The following is a 20,304-nucleotide window of genomic DNA, read 5'->3' as shown; positions in this document are numbered from 1 at the left end:
ACTTTGCCAAAGAAGAAGAGAAGACTCGAACTCTTTCCAAAAGGACTGTTTTTGTCCCCAAAGAAACATAAAAGCTTTGAGTTATTAAAGAATTAACCCACAACTACTGAGGTCAAATCAAAGAGAGCACCATGGCCCACTTCCCATGCATGAAAGTGATGACAATATTCCCAAATAATTATTTCAAACACTGTTTGAAGAATCCTTTAAGACTATCATCAGTCAAAATTTGCGTAATGGATTTGGTCTTTCTCTCCCTTGCTTTCCTCTCTTTACTTTGCTCTCTTTTTTGGCCCTTTTTCTTCTATGTTCCTTACCAATTCTCCTTCAATTTTGGTTCTTTAGATGATTAAATCCACTTAATCGTAAACCGCAAACATTGAAATCGCCAATACCAAGCTTCTAAAGCTCAATTTTGATTCTTTTCTTCCCATTTTTCCTCTTTTGGCGTGCCCTTTTCGAGATCGTATATGCAAATCAGGTTTGGTTTGTACTAGGTTTTCTCATTTTGATTCCGATTGTTTTTTGCCATCAGAAAAGCTGGGTCTAACAAATGGCGACTTGGCGATAAACCCTCTTTTCGTTTTGGGATTTTAAGGCATATCAATTGGACTATTTCAGCTTTTGGTGAATTTTCTTTTCTTTTCTTTTCTTTTTTTCTTTTTTTGGATTTGGTATCTCCTTTCTGTACGGATTCAAAAAATTCAGAAGTTTGTAGTTAATAATGAACAGTTCCAGGACTAGTCTGATTTGTTTGTGGGTTTTGATTTGATAGAGACTATCCTTCTGATATAGAAACAGTGCAGTTTCAGCATTCTTTGCCTCGCCTGTGTCTGCTAATTCATGGTTTTTTTTTTCTGGACTTGGAATTCTTCTATTTGGAATGAACTGTGTTCCTGGGCTTTAACGTAGTATTACGCATTGGTGGGTCAATTTTCGATTGATTGCATATGTTGCCTGAAGTCTGTGGATTGAGCTTGTTCCTTTCCCTACCAGATGATGTGTTTTCTATTGTGTCACGGTCCCTTACTCCGAGGGACCTTTGTAATTTAAGCCTGTGCTGTCGAAGTCTACATGCTTCAACAGCATCTGAAAAGATCTGGCTTACACAATGTGAGATGGTAGGAATTTTGGCTGCCAGAGACCTTATTGATTGGCGAACCGGTGTGGCGTCCTATAAGGCACTTTGCCGCTTTCTCATCAGGATTGAGCCATTGATGGGGATATGGGTTCATCAGAATCCAGAGCTCGGCAATGTAGTTTATGTGATGCCAGGTTTTGTTTCAGTTGTTGGTTGTAGGATAATTCCTCAAGAACTTGGTCCATTAGGCATTGAAGAGGGGCCGATCCTTTGGGCACCTGTTTTTGAAATCCTGGGCGATGCTGATGGCACTGCATCGTTTTGTCTTCATGGAAGAGAGAAGGGAATCGATTATTTTTATCCAGGTCTGGTGAAAGCTGTTGACAAGAATTGTAATGTGCTTCTCCTTGAGGTTGACACTAGGTCGTACAAGAATTATAGTATTAACTTGTTGCATAGTAAGAGCTTTGTTAACCATTCAGATCAGGAGTCTAGAAAGGTTTGTAGGTCTAACAGTGATAGATCCCAGAGTGTTTTCGGACAACATGAGTCGAAAGTGCCATTTGGCCGGTTGGCTTTTAGTGATAGAAGAAAATTGCTTGAAACTGTGATGAGTCAAGTTCGTGTCAAGGTTCCTAATCCAGTTACTGGACCACTATTTCCTAGGTTGAGGGATGATGAAGAGAACTTCAAGAAAGATATGGCGGTGTTATCAAAAAGGAGGTCTGTACTTATGCAGTATCGTAAATTTGGTGGAAGTCAAATGTCTTGGAAGGGCAGTTCTGAAATGTTTCCAAATCCTAATCAATTGGAACTAAGTGAGTTCAGAAAGTCTATTGACGGTTCTACTGATCTTCACAAGTCAATTAATGGGGACAATGATCAGATAAGATGCCGGAAGAAGAAAACTATAGGCAGGTATTTTACTCAAAGCCTTAATCATGTACTTAAGAAGTCTGGCTTATTCAACGATGGCAAAGGAATATCAAAGAATGGTTGTTCAAGTAGTATGAATAAATATGTGCAACTTGAAGATTTTCTTAAATCGGGTGATACAATTGGATTGGCATTGCATGCTTCAACCATGAAGCTATCTTCTTACCGAGGATGGCCTAATATGCATGATAGTCGGTTTGCATTGTATAAATTGCCAATGCGAGCGCCAACTGCTGAGCAAGAGTATGCTGGTTTATGGGGAGGAACATTCGGATGGCCTCCAGGGAAGCCTACAGAGGACAAACCTGGAAAAGCCCTTTTCTTTCTTTTGCTTTCATATGAGAAATCCCAAGACCAATTGTTTCTCATTGCAACAAAAATATTGGAAGGCACACATTATGTTTTACATCCTAATGGTTCTGCAATGTTCAGAGTGAATATTAATGAACCTTCGGCAGATCCATTTCCTTGGGAGTCTGATGGGGATCTATTGCCTGTGAATGTTCAGCATACATTTACGGGAGAGGGGATTGCCAATGGGTATGGATTTCGATACCCTGGTTCGAAGCCCGGTTCTCTCTATGTATTTCAGAATGGCCAACTGGCCTTCATTTGGAAGGAGTCCAAATCTGTCCTGACCTTGCAGAGATTGAACTTGCAAGATCTTTTGAAAAAAGGTGAAAGGATACCACCCCTACCCCCAAGTGTCAACTTTTCCTATCTAACAAAGTCATACTCCAATGTCTTCGCTGGCTTCCCAAACACTTCAACTAGTTTCTCCTCGCCAAGGTTTGTTTGCATTGTTATGGCTTTATTTAATTTTTCTCCATTCCTTTTATCTGCAACCTAATTTATCTGCTATACCTGATGATATGAACATTTTTTATATTTTAACTGTATGTTGTTGGTAGAAGTAATGGCAGCGACTTGTTTCTCTGTTTTTCACATTTTTGTAGTTGTTACTTATCAAGCTGTCTTTTGTATCTTTTATTTCACTTATCATGGGGTTACTAAAGTTGGTTTAGCTGAAGCCAAGTGGTGGGCTTTTGTTTGAAAAATAGCGTAATCTACTTTAGTTTTACTGCTGCAGATCAGAAGTCTCATCATGCACATGATTATGAAAATGTCAAGTTAATATGCCAGGAATGTCTGATGCAATACTAGCTTATGTTATGACACCCATTCACATTTGATACCAATATTCCTCTCAAACTAGAGTACAATATTTACTTTTTGGTTCAACTGCACGGCCAGATGGGCTCGACCGAATTTGGTGTTGATCTAACTTTGGTTTAATTACGAGTTGATACAAAAGCTTAAGTTAATGGGTGGAGATAAATGTTAGCATTTCTGTCAATTGTGGATTTGAAATATGTGGAGGACCAGACAAGTAGAAATCAATGTCAATTTGGGACGAAATGACATTGTAGGGCTTTGAAAAACATAGGACATTGTAGATTACTTGCTTTGATACTACGTTAAATCACTTATTAACCCAGAAACATAAACTAACGAGTGAAGAAAAATTTAATATTATATCATGTAATAGCTTTGAATGAATCTTTAGATAGGATGGGGAGTGGAGGAATGTTCACACTGTAGTTTATATGTTCTGCTGTCCTATTGCACCATTGTTCATTGGTTGAACTCTTACTATATAAACTTATATTCTATTGTTAAACTAAATCTTCTTTTTTGGGTTGCACAGAGGAACGTGTTCATAGGAAATTCATGGGATAAAACATTTGTTGAAAGAATATTTTATGGGTGTCAGTTGATGGTTCAGCCTTCGTATTCGTTGCTTTGAGAACAGTTTGTGATGCTTAAAAGTTCAAAAGAATCCTTCAACTTCGGGGAGGTATTCTATTGTACTACTATGCCAATTTAATATCGTGGTATCTTATTTATGGTTTTGAAAAGGGTAAAAAAAAAAAAAAAGAAGAAACAAAAGAAAAATAATGTGTATTCATGTAAGGATTGTTATGCCTTTTTAAGAGTAGGGAAAAAGCAGGTGCCTTGAATCTAAATAAAGTTTTCTATATCCAATCTTGCTTCCTTACCCTTTATGATTCTGTATGACCTCTCTTTGTTTGAGAAATTGTTCTCGTGACCTGCCCTGAGATGCTGAAATCTTTCTTTACTCTCTATCTTTTGTTTTGGCTTTTTATACTTTGTTTGTTGGTTAAAGAAACGAAAACCATTATTTGATAACTAATTTATGTTTTTTCAAATTAAAACAGCCCAACATATAGCTTTAATTATTATTATTATTATTTTTTTACCTAAAGAGAGAAGTGAGATTCTTTTTTTTTTTTTTTTTTTTTTTTGCAAGGAAAAAATTAGTGAAATCTGTTTGCAAAATAGAGTGTTATTTTTTTCTTTCAAACATGGTGTTTGGCATAAATTAAATTGATTTAAAAAAAATATAAAATTATTTCAAATTGATTTTTGAGGACTTAAGTAATAGGGGATTTTTGTCACAATCACTTCCTATAGCTTTTGTGTAAAATATAATTGGTTATCAGGTGTGTTTTTTATTTTTGAATTTTAATATTTGAACAAAAAAATGACTTATCATTAATTAAATTATTACTAAAACAAATAATTATACATATTTTGAATTTTCTTTTAATATCTTTATATGAACATATATTAATCACGCATATAATTATTTAGCAATAAAATAAATAAAAATATTATTTTTACCACAATTATTCCTCAAATGGAAAATATAATTACTAATTAAATAACTCTAAATGAATATTTGAAATCAAATATATTGTTTCAAAATCAATTCAAAATATATGATTGTTTAAAAATGAATTTACATAAATCTCCTTTTCCAAAATTGCTATTTCAATTTTTACTCTCTAACACACTTAGAATGACCTATCACCTTAATAGAGGTGGTACCAAAAAATCGAGTCCATCGATTAAGATCGACCAAATGGATAAGGTTTAAGGTTTATATGTTTTTCCGGTGGGAATCACTTTTATTGTATAAAAAAAAGTGACTTGTCATGGGGTCGGCGAGTCCACAAAGCCCAAACCTACCGGTTTCTTTAAAATAAAAAAGAAGGATAACTAAATAAATAAATAAATAGAAACCCATCTGGACTGTTGAAGAGGAGAGTGTTTTTGGAACTTCATTAAAGAGACGAAGAACATAACCTTTTCTTATATTACAAGTGTCTCAACAACTTTTTCTTCTTTTGTTTTTACAAAAGTCTTAGTTAGGTTTTACCTTTTCGAGATTAAAAAAACAAAATAGTTAATTGCTTTTGTTAACCTTTCTTTTAAGGGGTGTTTGGTGGTGCGAGTATGAGTTGCTATAAATTGCACATTCAATATTTGGGGACTAATTTTTGATACTTTTATACCTATATTTATCAACTAGGTTGTTTCGGTGGTCAATTTTGGCCACCACTGCCATCACCATTAATGTCTCCATTGCCAATTCTAGTCACCACTTCTAATAGCTATGTAAGACATGCACCTACCTCAAGAGCAAAGAAGTAAAATTTGGCGAAGTGTTTTGAAGTAAGAGTAGGCGAGAAGAAGGGGAGGACCAAGGTAGTTTGCGAGGAAGATTTTCAAAGTCTAAGTGTTTCTATGCGATTAAGGCATTATGTAAAAAGAAGGACTAGACGAGAAGAAGTAAGGAAACTTCTCATAAATTTCCTAAGTGACGAGCCACGTGCAGAGATTAAGTTAAGCATGTTTAGGACAAGAGTTTAAGGGTGACTAAGCTTAGTTGAAAAGTAGTATAAATAGAGGTTTGAGGTCAGAATATTGGTTATTGTTATTTTAGAAATTTAAAGAGAAAAGTTAAAGTGTTGAAGTGCTGCCTAAATAGCTACGTGAGAAGAGGAAGGAGTTAGGCCTTTAAAGTTTGATTGCAAAGCTGTGTTATGAATGATTTCTTTAAATATTTAAATGATTTCCAGTTTTTCTTATACCTTCTTCCATTATTTGAAATGATGGTTTTCAATGTGAAAATTTATAAAAGAGATTTGTTTGAAAAGCTTTTATGTTTCAAACCATAACTTGATTGTGAAATAGTGTTCAAACCATTGGTTACTTTCTTTTAATGAGCTAACTTTTATGTGCACATAAAGAGTAAGGGCCACCATGGGGTGTACAGGGCTACATGGTGATGAGATGCTAGTTGATACGTTGAAAGGAGTGTATTAAACTTAGCGGCCTGAGCAACAAGGACGAATATGTATATACTCAAATGTTGTTGTTACAGTAGTCTAAATGCAAAGTTACATGACCTAGCGTAGAGGATGATTCGGGACCCTTGACGAAAGGAATGTTGACAACTAATGGGTATTACGTGAAATGATACGTTTAAATGAGAAATTGTTATGATGAATTTATGCAATTTGATATGTCTGGCGAAATGATATTTAGGAATGGTATTTTGCGAAATGGTTTTCATAAAACCTCACTGAGTCTTGTAGACTTATGTTTTAAAAATTCATCTTCCAGAAAGCAGGCGTTAACAAGTAAGGAAGGTGGACGGACTGGCTAGGTGAGAAAGCTCCAAGCCGTTTTAGCTTAAGTTTAATCTGTTGTAATTATGTTTATGTATGTAAAGTTGTTGTATGTACTTGGACAAAGTTTAATAAATATGAGCTTAGTTTACCTTCTCTATGTTATGTTTCATATCGCCTAAAGATATGTATTAAGTTATAAGTTAAGATTAAGGAAGATAATGAGGCAATTAAGGAAAGCTTAAAGGAACTCAAGACTGAGTACCATTGGCGTTTAGACGTGTCGAGGATGCTCAAGCCACACTTCATCTTGCATACCAAGCAAAGGCGTGTGCGGGATGGTGTGTCACAAGCCAACTCCGACAACTTTCGGCCCAACAACCTTCGCTACCAGCAATCACTTCCACCAACTTTGACAACCATTATTTTAAATTATTAATCGATAATATTTTATAGTTGTCCTTTGTAGTAATTTTAACAATAACAAAACACTTTTAACATATAACAAATAACAAACCAAGCAAATATGCATAAAAACACACACAAGTGATTTCATTTTAAACAATTTTATCGAAAGGGTTCAAATGAAAATGATTTGTTGAAAAACATTTTTTTCAAAAGTTAGTCCAAATAGAAACGTATATCATGACAAGAAGAAAAAAATTAGTATCAGAAGGAAGTTGTTCAATATATCTAGAATTTGGATGGATGTTTATGTAATTTTTGTGTAAGTGGGCTGGGCTATTTGTTGGACTACGATACTGTTGGAACTATAACAATCTAATTCTTTATACTAAGTTGAGGGAACAACCTATCTACTAACCTTAAAACGGGTCATTACTACTAAAATAAATAAAGATTTTCTTATAAAAAACGAAGGAGAACACTAAATTTTCAATGAAAACTTCAAATACTCATTTATAAATCGTAAATAAAATATATAGAAATAAAAGCTAGAAGATAAAATCTTAGTTTGAGTCCTATCTAATTTTTAAAGAAAAATAACATAAAAGTAATTCATAAGTTTGATAAATTTAAATAAAATATTAAAAGTCAAATACTGAAAACATGGAAGGCAGAAGCAAAATAAAGTTTACCCTATGGCAAATCACGGTCACTTCTTGTCATTCGTTAGGTTTCCTCTATCGACCTCTACCTCCACCTGAAAAATTAAATATAGAAAGAGAGAGTATAAACATATACTCAGCAAAGGACCCACTACTAGTTCCGCTAAGTATTTGTTAACTTTTCATTAGAGTTCCATAAGGAAGTACCCTAAAACTATCGTGTTCCAAAACACATGTGTACACACAATCTAGTGATTCCGTAGGAACACATCTCATTTTTAGTGAACCCAAAGGAACACCTAAGAGAGTCGGGATGTAAGTGACCCCGTCGGACCACTTATAAAACATATCATGACAGACTGGTGGTCCTGTCGAACTCACACAGTCATAAATCTTTGAAAGGGTGGTGATCCCAAGGAACACCAATATGAGTACAACCTTAATAGACAAAGTTCATAGAACACTCATCCAGAGCATGTAACATATAATAAATATCATAACATGACATGAATATCGATCATAACGTCATTATCATGTGATTAATATACCATGCGTCATAACATATCAGTCATCCATATCAGTCCTCAATATCAATCATCAACATCAACACATTATGCATTTTAGCTACACCAATGCATAATGAAAAATACATGCAAGCTCTTAATTTTTTGTTTGAAAGTCTAGTAGTAGAATCTCTTACTTCGATATTAGCTACCAAATATTTCCTAACAGTCACAGTTAAAGCTTTCCAATGAATACTTCCTAAACAATAAGTGAAACCAATTACTAAAGTAATAAAATTAACAGTTGATTATTGACTCAAAAATCATCTCAAATCAACTTACCCAAATTTGAGGTTGAAATCAATTTAAACTTGATTGGGAAAACTTTCATAGATTAGTTCTTCCAATTAAAATTAGCCAAACAAACCTTCATGCAAGTTCATAGTTAGCCTAGGATTAAGATTAGGTTACATAGGTCATCATAATCAAAATAGCTAGTCAGTTTATATAATCAATGAATTTTAACTTAAAAGTGACTATTTTATGGTTCTAGTCTTATATAAACTCTTTACATAGGATGTCCCCACTCCCATGTCTTTATATGAATGATTCAGGATCATATCGTTTGTACTAACTACATAGCGGGATGCATCCATAGTGTTCCGATATAGACCGTTTGGGCTATAAACTCGAACTTGATCCACATTTATGTCTCTACATAAAGTTTAAGTCTACACTAGATAGCCTCAGGACCTTAGTTAATTGGATTCAAGATTATAGTATTTTGTTTTCACTAATAAGTCCCCAATAAATTCCAACAATTTTAACCTATAGTTTTAATATGAATCTAATTCACATTAAATTAATATTTGAACTCATTCAAATATTTTATTCTCTCGTAAATTAATTTTGAATCATATACAAAATTAAAATTATGTAATAAAGTTTAATTAAAATATAAACTTTATGTTATAATGTATCACAATATATTATATTAATTTCCAAAGTAGATTTGAATATTTCAAACTACAACCAATATAAATAAATCTCATTACTCCTTACGAGCTAGGATGAGAACCTAATGGACTTATAAATCAGAAGCTACAACGATATGAAATTAATTGGCTAAACTCATTAATCACATTAATCAATATTTGTTAACTGTGTGTACACTACATTAAAGACTCACAGCTGAGCTTTTCTCACTGTAGACATATTTCTGTGTCCACAAATATAAACCAATACTAGTAAGTTAGTCCTTCACAATTGTTTGTAACACCACCTGGGTCAAAATACCGTTTTACCCTTGAGTTACTTCTAGTCCTTAAATATTTGTGCTCCTCTAATGAACAACTTGTTTATGGTCCAACCGCTAAACATAAATCCTTCTCATGCCATAGAGAGGGTAGGACCATTTGTTTAAGTTCCAGAGACGCCACAAGGGAACACTTATCTACTTATCCTAAACTCGGGAATGAGTGATTTCTATCTTGTGTGATTATGTTTCCATCTCTCCACTCGGTCTTGTCCCCAAAATGATAAGCATATTGAGTCAGAAATCTGACCACTCTCACCCGTACAAATCAAAGGATAATCCCTCATGAATAAGAGTTCATAATACACTTAGGATTACGACTAAGTTACCTAGGTCATCCTAATGAAATAGAAACCTAACTAGTTGACGGAGTTATATCTAGTTGTTATTATTTCGTGGTTCGGCCTTATGCAAACTCATTACATAGGATACCCTTACTCACATGTCACCTACACAATCTTTGTGTTTGTATCAAATACAAAGTGAATCGTATCTATAGTGTTTCCAGGATAAAGTACCCAACCTTAACCCTATACTATAAGCCCTTTAAGCTGATCTCGAACATTGATCTCTATATGTCTCTACATACTGTTCAAGACTCACCAAATAGCTTAGAATGTTAGTTTATTGGATTTGGGTTATTAAGACAAAACTAATAATGTAATCAATAACACATATTGAAATAATAATAATAATACTTTATTAATAACGATCAATAGATTATATTTACTATCTACATGTTTTAGGACATAAAACCCAACAAATCCAACTTAGATCCAATATTAATTTATTTCAAGCTAAAAATTTCCACTTGATGGAAAAAACAAAACTCATCAAAACTTACTAAAATTTGCTCAAAATAGGTGGGAAAAGGACAAAATAATGTTGACGGCTCAACGAAACAGAGCCTAGCAGACGACACGACAAATGATGCTTGTTCGACAATGCAAAATGATAGATGTGGACGAAAAGTGGCAGTGGCAAAGAACGCAAATGGAGGAGGAAAATCGAACGAAGCTTGGACTTGGCTAGGTAGTGATCAGTAGCGTCCCGTTTGGCTTCACAACGATAGAGAGAGATGCGGTGGAGAAGAAGGTGTGAACGGTGGTGATCGGAGATGGAGATAGTGGCGGCGGCACCTAGAGTTTTGGGGTGAAGAGAAGATGAATAGTGAAACTTCACGCATACCGAAACCTATTTTATTCAAAAGATTTAGGAATCCAATTTTTATAATTATGTAAGTTTGAGAGTTCAATTCTAAACATTTATGCGAGTTCTTTAGCTCAACTTTTACTTATGAACATTTAGGAATACACTGTAACTAAAATTATGATTTGCCCTAAAAGTAACAAATCTAAACTAATGATGGGTTGCAATATAATACACACCTTGTGAAGTTTCGTAAGGCTCAAACTTCATCCATTCACCTCCCTATCTTGTAAAAAAAAAAACCCTTTAGATATAAAATCCAATGATTGAAAACCATTTCCATCAATCCTGTTGAATGACATTATGATAAATATTTCACCTACCAAGTTTGAGCTTTTAGTTCAATCAATGATTTAAGATAGTATCCTATTAATGTGGTCCAAAATGTCTTGTATTCAAGCACTTGTATTGTTATTTTCTCATAAGTGGAAAATGGTGATGAATAATATAGTATTAAATACGTCTTCACCCATCAAGAAATCCATAGTAAATGGTGATAGACTACTATTTAGTCTATCATGACACATATAGTAATCTATCGCGATCAATTGTGATAGGCTAGTTATATTCTGAACTATTTGTAAATAAATATTTTCAACAATTTTGTGATCTAAAATAATCTTCCTATCTTAAAATGATTTGATAGATTTAAATCGGGATTAGAAATCATGAACTTTATTTGTCAAAAAACTTGGGAGAATAAACATATATCTTAAATTTTAGGGAAATTTTCAATTTATTACATCATAACTTTGGGATTTGTATCAATTTAAACCTTAAACTAACAATTGGATCAATTTAAACCCTGAACTTTGGAAGTTGTATCAATCTAAATCCTAAATTAATAGTTGTATCAATTTAAACCATAAACTTTTATAAATGTATCAATTTAGAAACATTTATAAAAATTTAGGCTTCAAATTGATACATATATGAAAGTTCAGGGTTTAATCGAAATATTTATAAAAGTTTAAGCTTTAAATTGATACGCCTATTAGTTTAGAGTTTAAATTGATACCACTCCCAAAATCCACGAATATAAATTGATATTTGCACTGAATTTTATTTTTCAAACTTGATATATAGATATATAGATATTTTGTTAAGATTATTTTTGGCTATAAATGCACGTCTATATTTGGGAGAAGGTATAATAGATGCAATTCAACAAAAATGATCGAAGTTGTTTCCAGCTTTTTTTTCGCATGGATAAAACCTTGTGTTTTGTTCTTGCATGATCTTCTTTGAGTGGTTGCGAGTGACAAGCTCGTGTAGGAGTTGCTTGACAACAATAACTTTGTATGCAACTTTCTTTATTGTCATTGGTGGGTTTGTTGATCTAGTTGACAAGAGAGAGATGAGAGGTAGAGACACAAAAGGAGATCTCTCAATGCACAAAAGCGTCGGGAGATATAAGAAAATGCATCAGAAAAGGATCTCCCGATGCATAAATGCCCATTAAGACCAAGGTCAGGTGAAATGCGTCAGAAGATCCTCTATTTTAAAAAGAAAAAATACCTTCCATTAATATTAAACGGAAAGTATATATATCTACTTGAGACATATACTACAAAATATTTATTAAACTATCCTTAGCTATAGAGAAAAAATATCAAATACAAGTTAGGATGATGCGAGAAAAAAAAAATAGAAACAAAGTATAAAGATATATGTACGAAGAAAGCTCACTTCAAACTCAAGATCATGTTTAAAGTAAACTACAGCAACATGTTTACAGAACACAAGTCAGTACACAAGAAATAGAAAGGTGTTGTTTTTTCCAATTAAATTATGACATACTGCATCTGCGATACAGAATTCCCATGCGATATCAGTAATCTTCCAAGTAGTAAAGATGATCTTAGTCAAAGATGTACAAAGTGAGTATGGGCCTGTATGATAGAGAAAAATAGACTTTCGGTTAGAAACAAGATAAACTAAGGCATTTCATGACAGTAGATGGAAAAACTAAACCACACGTATAGAGAGATATGTCTAAATATGCTACAAAAGAAATCCAAATTAATTTGAAAATTCTACGGACATGAAAATTAAAAGTAATAAGACAAGTTTACTTGACAGTTTTTAAGCATCAAGTATATAAGCTTTTTTTACAGTTTTTATGCATCAAGTAATCCGGTGTCAAGAATAAATGGAGTTTTGTTTTTTATAGTTTTTACTTGTCTAAGTTTTTTTTTCAAATGAAAAATTATATATTTTAAATTATCCATATAATTTATCTTGCACCTGTTTTGAAGTTCACCTATATCCAGTATCAACAAAATATCAACATATATATATATATATATATATATATATATATATATATATATACACGAGTAGCCTAAACTTCTAATAATAGCTTAAACTTTCCATCTATGTAGCCTAAAGGTGTACCATATCAAAACTTGTCTTTCACCTATATCCAGTATCAACAAAATATCAACAAAACTAGTTCACCTATATCCAGTATCAATAAAAATTGTCCATCTGACCCAAAAGAACTTAGCTATCACCATAATCACGTGGCCAACCAAAAAATCAACAAGCTCCATTCGCACCTCATCCAACTCGAGTTGACTGTATAAATTCCTTGTATCAATCTGATATGAAACCAAAAATATTGAAGTTGATACAATCATTCCTAGCCAAGGGTGCATCGAACGACGTAACACGTAAGAACCCAATAACAAAGTGAAAAACACGTAGGTCTAAAGAGGAAGTGACATTATCGCTGTGATGTTGACATATTAAGTTTTGTTGAACTAAAATTGTCCAAAGCAAGAATTTAAATTTTAGTGTTGCACCAAAAGTTGAATCACTAAGTTGTCATTAAATAACATAAAGATAGTCTTTTGACAGATGAAATATTGCCCTTCGTCATGATTTAGTATCAAAAGTTTAATATAAATTTAATTAATCTATGCATTGCACTCTAAAAAAAAATCATAACTTCAACATATATTAGAAGCAATAAAGCAATGTCAAAATCAAAACTAGAACACACCTGCAGAACCAAAAACCTTTATTTAACAGATAATTTTAGGATTGAGAAATTATACACGCATATAACCACTAACCTTTCTTATCTCTCTTTGGAAAATTATTACTAACTCATAACTTTGCTCCATTCATCAGTATAGTTCTCAAATACACTGATAAAAATATTTCGTTTCTCCTGTAATACAATTTAAAGTAGTATTTTAATTTCAAAACTGTATATTTTGTTCTGATTGACGTTACTTTTTGATCACTTGAAATGTACAAGACCTAATCCTGAACCCTAGCTTTTTCGTCCAGCAGAGGATAGGAAAGCTAGGGATCAGGTTTCGGTCTTTATACACCGAGTATTCAAGAAGCGATCACAATCAAAATAGAAATATACAATTTTGAAATTAACATACTACATTGAATTTTCATACAAGTGAATCAATGTATTCAAGAACTATACTGATGAAGCGAGCAAAGAACCAGTTAAGTACCTATTTTTTGAAAAGAGAGAAGAAAGGTTTGAGGTTGTGGTTATAAATATAATCGCAGTTAACTTACTATTTTTCCAATTGGAAAAACGCCAAATATGCTGAAACAGATGCTTCCTTCTTTGTCACCACTGCACAAGATGTTAAACAGCTGATGTGAAGAATTTGACAACTCCGTAAATGAGTCTTCAGAGTCGTCAATGCAACCAGTATCTCCAGAAACAAGTCCAGGCATTCGAGGAATTGTAGGAGCAGGAGGGAAAATACGGCGAGTGCGATCTTCATAAGTTGACAAGATTTCATTTTTGTCCTGTACCACAATTTTGAAAACAGGTGAAGGATGAGAGGGAAACAAATTTTTTTTGGATAAGAACATAAACCCATATTTGGAAATCATTATTCATGCTGCACATTCTAGATGAGGTTAGCAAAATGATTTTCCAATAAACTTCATGGAAAACACCAAATGAATAAGTGGAGAATTACTTACTGTAATCAACTGGCTATCTTCCACCCAATTTAGACTAACCACACAACTTCATGAGACTTTAGGCTTCTCAACAACTTTCCATTCTGTTAGACACAAAATAAAGGGTCTAAAAAGCAGCAAGAGAACTAAATCTATATTAGGCACATTGGAAGCTGAATCTAAATAATTATAGTACAACTGGACTAGCAGGAGTCTGGATCACCATAATTGAGCGCAAGAATTCCACAATTGACTAATCAATAGCAAAACTGTGTTTTAAAGTTAAAGTAAGGCTACTCACTTCAACATCATGCAATAAAATTGTGCCATCTTCAAGTCCCACTGCTATCACCTTACCATCAGGCCTCCAACATAACGATTTTATAGACCTTCCTACATAGAAGTTGTACAATTCTGGAGGTCACCATTTCATCCCGCTCATAGTTCGAAGTGTTACATATATTACAGAAGTTTTTTTTATGTGAAATCCAGAATTCTCAAGCAATTAAACATAAAGGGTCACAGCCAGACGTTCCGTTCGCGTGTAGCCGTTCAAGTGTAGCTAATCCGTTCGCGTCGTGGGTCGTCGTCAGACGTCGTTCGCCACTGTGGCTCGCCGTCGAACGTCCATCGCCACCGTGGGTCACCATCAACCATCGTCGTTCGAGGCTACCGTGTGTCACCGAAAATGGGGATCAGTGTTTTCCAGAAATTAGGGGACATTTGTGTAGAGCGGAGAGAAAGGGGGTTTTAGGCATTTGTTTCTTTTCTTTTATATTTTTAAATCATAATCATTTATACAAATCGGTCATTCTTGAGTTTCAAAAAATGTTAAATACATAAAATTATACTTTTAATACTTTTAATTGGTCAAAGTATCGAAAAAAATTGAAAAATTACGTATTTTTCTACTTTTTCGTTATTCTTGACGTTTTTTATTTTACTTGATGGTTTTTATTAAAACTGTCAAAAAAATATTTGTAAACTGTAAACGTCAAATAATATTGTTTTTGTAGTAATGAAAACTAATTTTTGGTTGCAATCCATAATCTTGATTGAAATTTTGTAAAAGTATGGTTCATGATCTTCCTTGACACGTACTTGTTAGATATTAAAGTCTTAGTAATAAGATTACACCATACACATTTGCACATAACAAAATCCCTTTTAAACATATAATACTAATAATAAATATTCATCAAAACACTCGTTACTCATTTGCAGAACATTTTTGTATCTATTACTTTCATAAAAATAACAATAAAACATAAAAGCAATAGGAGACAATAACAGATTTCAATTCTGATTTAAAGGAAGAAAGAATCCCAATAAGCCGTAGAAGCTTTTTTGAGAAAAATGAATTCTCTAAGATATCAACATTTAACATATCTTCGATTCCACCATCAATAAATATTCCGAAATACTCCAAGTACTATAGCATTGCTAATTAACGAAAGCAATGGGTTATCTTCTAAAAAATGTAAAAGTTATATTTAAAAATAATTTATAAACTTATTTGTATGTATTTTTAATAATTAAAAAGTGCGAATAAAAAACATACTCATTCTGCCGACTAAACAAATAACTAAGAAATATAATTGAATTAATTTAAACAATTAAATGGATTATAATTAAATAATAAATTTATTTTAATTCATTATCATATGAAACTAATAAAACGTGAGCACCAACTTAGAAATTTATTAGCATCTTCTATTTTAATATTTCTTTGAGGACTAAATGTACAATTGTATTGATACAGAAGTACACGTGCAAATGTACATGATAATATACAGCTAGTACATAAGTGTAAAACTATATTTTTAAAAAATCATTATATAGATATATATTTTTAAATATATTATATTTTTTAGAATGATAAAATTTATTATATTTAATAAAATATCTGCAAACATTTCAAAAGAAAAAACTTTCAACTAGACCAATGAAAAAAAATAGGAGAAAACTATCTTTTTAGTCCATAAGTTTTGATGAATATGTGTGTTTTGTTTTTTAAGTTTTAGAAAGACACCTTTTTAGTCCTTATGTTTATAATAATAGACTTATTTGGATTTTAAGTTTCCAAAACATACAATTTTAGTTTTCGAGTTTTTAAAAATAGGTCTAAAAGATACTAAAATTATTTTTTGTTTAATTTTCTAAAAATAATTATATGATATTTAAAATTAGAAAATAGTTTTTAGAGAGGATATGGTTTTTATAAATCATTTTTCTAGTTTAAAATGCCATATAATTATTTAAAATAAAAGTATAAAGTTATTTGAGAGACATTTTAAACCTATTTTTAAAAAATCATATACTAAAAAAATATATTTTGAAAACTTGGGGTAGGGACTCAAAAATTCATTTTTATAACTTAGAGACCAGCTGCACGTACTCTTATAAACTTGGGACTAAAAAAGTAGTTTTTCTAAAAGATAATTATGTGAGGAAGAAATTTGCCATGGAAATTTTTTAAGTTCACAACCTAACTTAAGAAATAAGAAATGGATAATTTACATCAATGTAACAAAACCCAAAAATATTTATGACCCATGTAACAAGAAAACAAAAACTCATAAAGTCAGTAAAATATTTTCATAATTTCTAGATTTGTTATTGAATATTGCGGACGATTCGTCACTGCTCTTTCTTTTTCCTTGCAATTTATTCATCTTCTAGATCTCTTCATCTCCTCTTCTAGATTTTCTTTTTTTATATTTTTAAACGATTTATTATTTTGTTTAAATCTCATATTTCAAATTCACCATTTTTAGAAAGATTCTTTGAAGCTATTTCATCTTCCTCATATTTGAGAATATCAAAATCGTTCAAATTAATCGTTTACACTATAGTACATGTGTTAAACCCTGGGCCTAGAATTCATAGGAGGATTAAGAATTCAGATCTCTGATATTGTAACGCCCCAAAAATTAAAGTAATGGTAAATTTTATATTAGTTTGATTTAATTATATTAGAATTATTGGAGTGTTAATGTGAGATATTTGTTGAGAATTGTTTGATTGTGGAAATTAGAATTTATTTAAATATTTTTAGATGAATATTTATTTAATTTTGGAAATTGGGAATTTGGTGTTGTTAAAGATTTGATATCGGTTGATTAAGTTGGTGAGATTTAATGAATTATGATTAAATTATAGGGAAATTTTCATAAATATAACAAACTATTAAAAATGAAATTAGCCATTTTTTAAATATTCTAGATTTGTCATTCCGTCTTTCTTCTTCTCTTTGCTGGATTTCTTCATATCGCCTTTCTTCTTTTTCTTTTTTTTTTACGACCTAATTTCTTTCTATCGTCTTTCTTCTTTTTCTCTTTTTTTTTTCGCTGCGATTTCTTTCCATCGTCTTTCTTCCTTTCCTTCTCTTTTTTTACATCTTTTAGATTAGGGTAACAAAATATAAAATATCGTTTAGATTGGAGTAGCCAAATCTAAAAGAATCGTCTAGCAAAAGAATAAAAAAAATCATTTAGCCAAAACTAAACGATCATGTACCAAAGAATCTTAAAAAAAATAAAAGATCGTGTAAACAAATCTAAACGATTGTGTACAAAAGAATCTTGAAAAAGTTCGTTTAGCCAAACTTAAACGATTGTGTACCAAATTTTGGAAAAAAAAAATCAAATCTAGCTAAATCTGAACGATCGTGTAACCAAATTAAATGAGTAATCAAATTAATCGATAGAATTTAAAAAAATAAATCGTTTAGATTTAGAGTCAAATATAAACGATCGTATACCAAATAGTAGCCAAATCTAAACGATCATATACCAAATATATTACACGTGTTGTTGACGACATGGTTGATAAGACATTTTTAGTATTTTCCATTGTGGGTCTGTCAATTTTTTTCATTTTTGGAATTGTTATGTACAATATAAATATTTTTTCTCTTTGTTATATTTTTAAAAAGACTCCTAACTTATATAATTAATTAATTAATTAATTAATTCGTGGAAGAGAAAAAATAATTATATTAGAGATAATATAATTATTTTAAACTATATTATTATTTGGGGAAAAGAGAAAGTTGGATGTGATGGGAATTTATTTAGGGAAGAGAAGATTGATATTTTATATTTGGAAAAGGAAAAAGTAAAATGCTTAGGAAATTAAAAAGGAATCGATAATAATAATAGTTGTTATTATTATTTTATTAAATAGGCATTGAGAAGCGAGTAACTCATTACTATTCATCTTCTACTTTCCCAATCAAAGAAAACTCGAGTCGTTGATCACATCACCATCCGCCATCTTCATTCACTGTCACGAACCAATGTGATGCATCGTTGCAACCTCTATCGTCGGCTGTAGCACATCGCAAGCCACGTGTCAAGGCAAAGATGATACTTATCAAAGTATGCATAGACAAGGTCATTACAATCAGGCACAAATACTTTTAGAAATGAAATTTATTGCTAAGGGTAGGTTGTGCTTACCTAATTTTGCCTCAACAAAAGGAATTTAAATTTTACCTTTACTTTTTACCAGAGTCTGGTGGGAAGTAGGGCTGTCGAACCCAAGAGAATGGTGGCTAAGTAAGTTTCTTGAAATTAAACTTCAAAGGAATGATGTTTGTAGCAAAAGAAAAGCATTGAAGAGTGTGGGAAAATCAAGTAGAACCAAGACTTAAGAGTGATTTAGGATGTAAACCCAATTCACAAAAAAAAAAAAAGAGTAAAAATTGAACTCTTAGGAGAAAAATGAGGGAAGTGGCAAAGGGCACTAATCAATCCTTATCATTGAATTAAGAAGATTATGAAATGATTTTTGCTCAATTAAAAGGGGTTCTTGATCAGATTCTTCCAATATCAATTTGCTTGATCTTGTAAGAACTTTGGTCAAGATTTGAAGAAGGGAGACAATCACCTCAAGCATTTAGTGTTTATTTTTTCAATAACAACTAAAGCCTAATCTTGCTCTTTAAAGATCAAAGTATATTTCACATTTTTTTGGAACAATTTACAATCAATGAATTAATTGGATTTAATTGTGCATGATAAAATTAATGCAATCAAATTAAAAAATTGCCAAGAACAAGGTAGATTCATCTAGCATTAATCAATTTCAAGATTTGACATGTTGCAATCAAGAATTAGATTGAGTTTTTGTGTAGACAAAGGTAATTAAATTAATCTTCATTAGTTTTTCATACCCAAAATATCTTGCATACAAAATGGTGAATAAAAAACAATGTCCAGAATTAAATTGACAAGAATGCTTGTACTTGAAAGAATGAATTATTTTTTATACAAGAAAATTAGGGATTCAACAAAAACTACAAGAAATTCAAAGATTCGATCATATCTAGTTAATAAGAAAAAATAAGAGAAGAATTCTCCAAGAATTAAAAAGCCCTAAATCCACTTATCTCTTGGTGATTAGCCCTCAATCAAAAAATAATTCTAGAAATTAATTGAGAGAACTAAAAACGTAGTAATTTCTGGAGTTTGAGAGAGTTTTGGGAGAATTTGAGCTTATTTGAGAGAAAATAGTGATTTGATGATGAAATTAGGGAAAATTAAGAGTTTATATAGAAAAGCATGGGAATAACCATCGAACGGATTCGATCTCATCACCTCTGAGTCGCGCGTGCTTCACATTGACGAAAGAGTGGAGAAATTTCGGAACGTTGCATTTTAATTAGGGGTGTAAATGAGTTGGGTTGGGAGATATTCTCAACCCAACCCATATTTTCGGGTTGGGTGGGTTACCAACCCGA

General features: G+C 31.9%; 1 protein-coding gene and 1 long non-coding RNA gene across 7 annotated transcripts; one reads left to right on the top strand and one right to left on the bottom strand.

Annotated features, from left to right (window-relative positions):
• Positions 1-213: 213 nt before the first annotated feature.
• LOC103486067 (F-box protein At5g39450) lies at positions 214-4,076 on the top strand. 3 transcript variants are annotated; one of them, XM_051089244.1, is made up of 3 exons: positions 222-481; positions 776-2,806; positions 3,726-4,076. In XM_051089244.1, the coding sequence occupies exons 2-3, from the start codon at positions 951-953 to the stop codon at positions 3,739-3,741; spliced, it is 1,872 nt and encodes a 623-aa protein (XP_050945201.1). In that variant the 5' UTR covers positions 222-481; positions 776-950; the 3' UTR covers positions 3,742-4,076. The 3 variants fall into 3 exon arrangements, with proteins under 3 accessions (XP_008442106.1, XP_050945201.1, XP_008442107.1); XM_008443885.3 differs by having other exon boundaries at positions 222-627; XM_008443884.3 differs by having other exon boundaries at positions 214-2,806.
• Positions 4,077-12,281: 8,205 nt separating this feature from the next.
• On the bottom strand, positions 12,282-15,329 carry LOC103486068 (uncharacterized). 4 transcript variants are annotated; one of them, XR_007823263.1, is made up of 5 exons: positions 14,860-15,329; positions 14,580-14,662; positions 14,160-14,399; positions 13,071-13,213; positions 12,282-12,502 (listed from the first exon to the last, which is right to left on the bottom strand). It is a non-coding gene; the product is annotated as an uncharacterized LOC103486068 (long non-coding RNA). The 4 variants fall into 4 exon arrangements; XR_007823264.1 differs by having other exon boundaries at positions 13,127-13,213; XR_007823262.1 differs by having other exon boundaries at positions 12,282-13,213.
• Positions 15,330-20,304: the final 4,975 nt, after the last annotated feature.

The sequence above is a fragment of the Cucumis melo genome, chromosome 8, assembly GCF_025177605.1.
Source record: "Cucumis melo cultivar AY chromosome 8, USDA_Cmelo_AY_1.0, whole genome shotgun sequence".
Lineage (NCBI taxonomy): Eukaryota > Viridiplantae > Streptophyta > Magnoliopsida > Cucurbitales > Cucurbitaceae > Cucumis > Cucumis melo.
The sequence above is the reverse complement of the archived record's forward strand: the minus strand, read 5'-3'. Positions and strand labels throughout refer to the sequence as shown.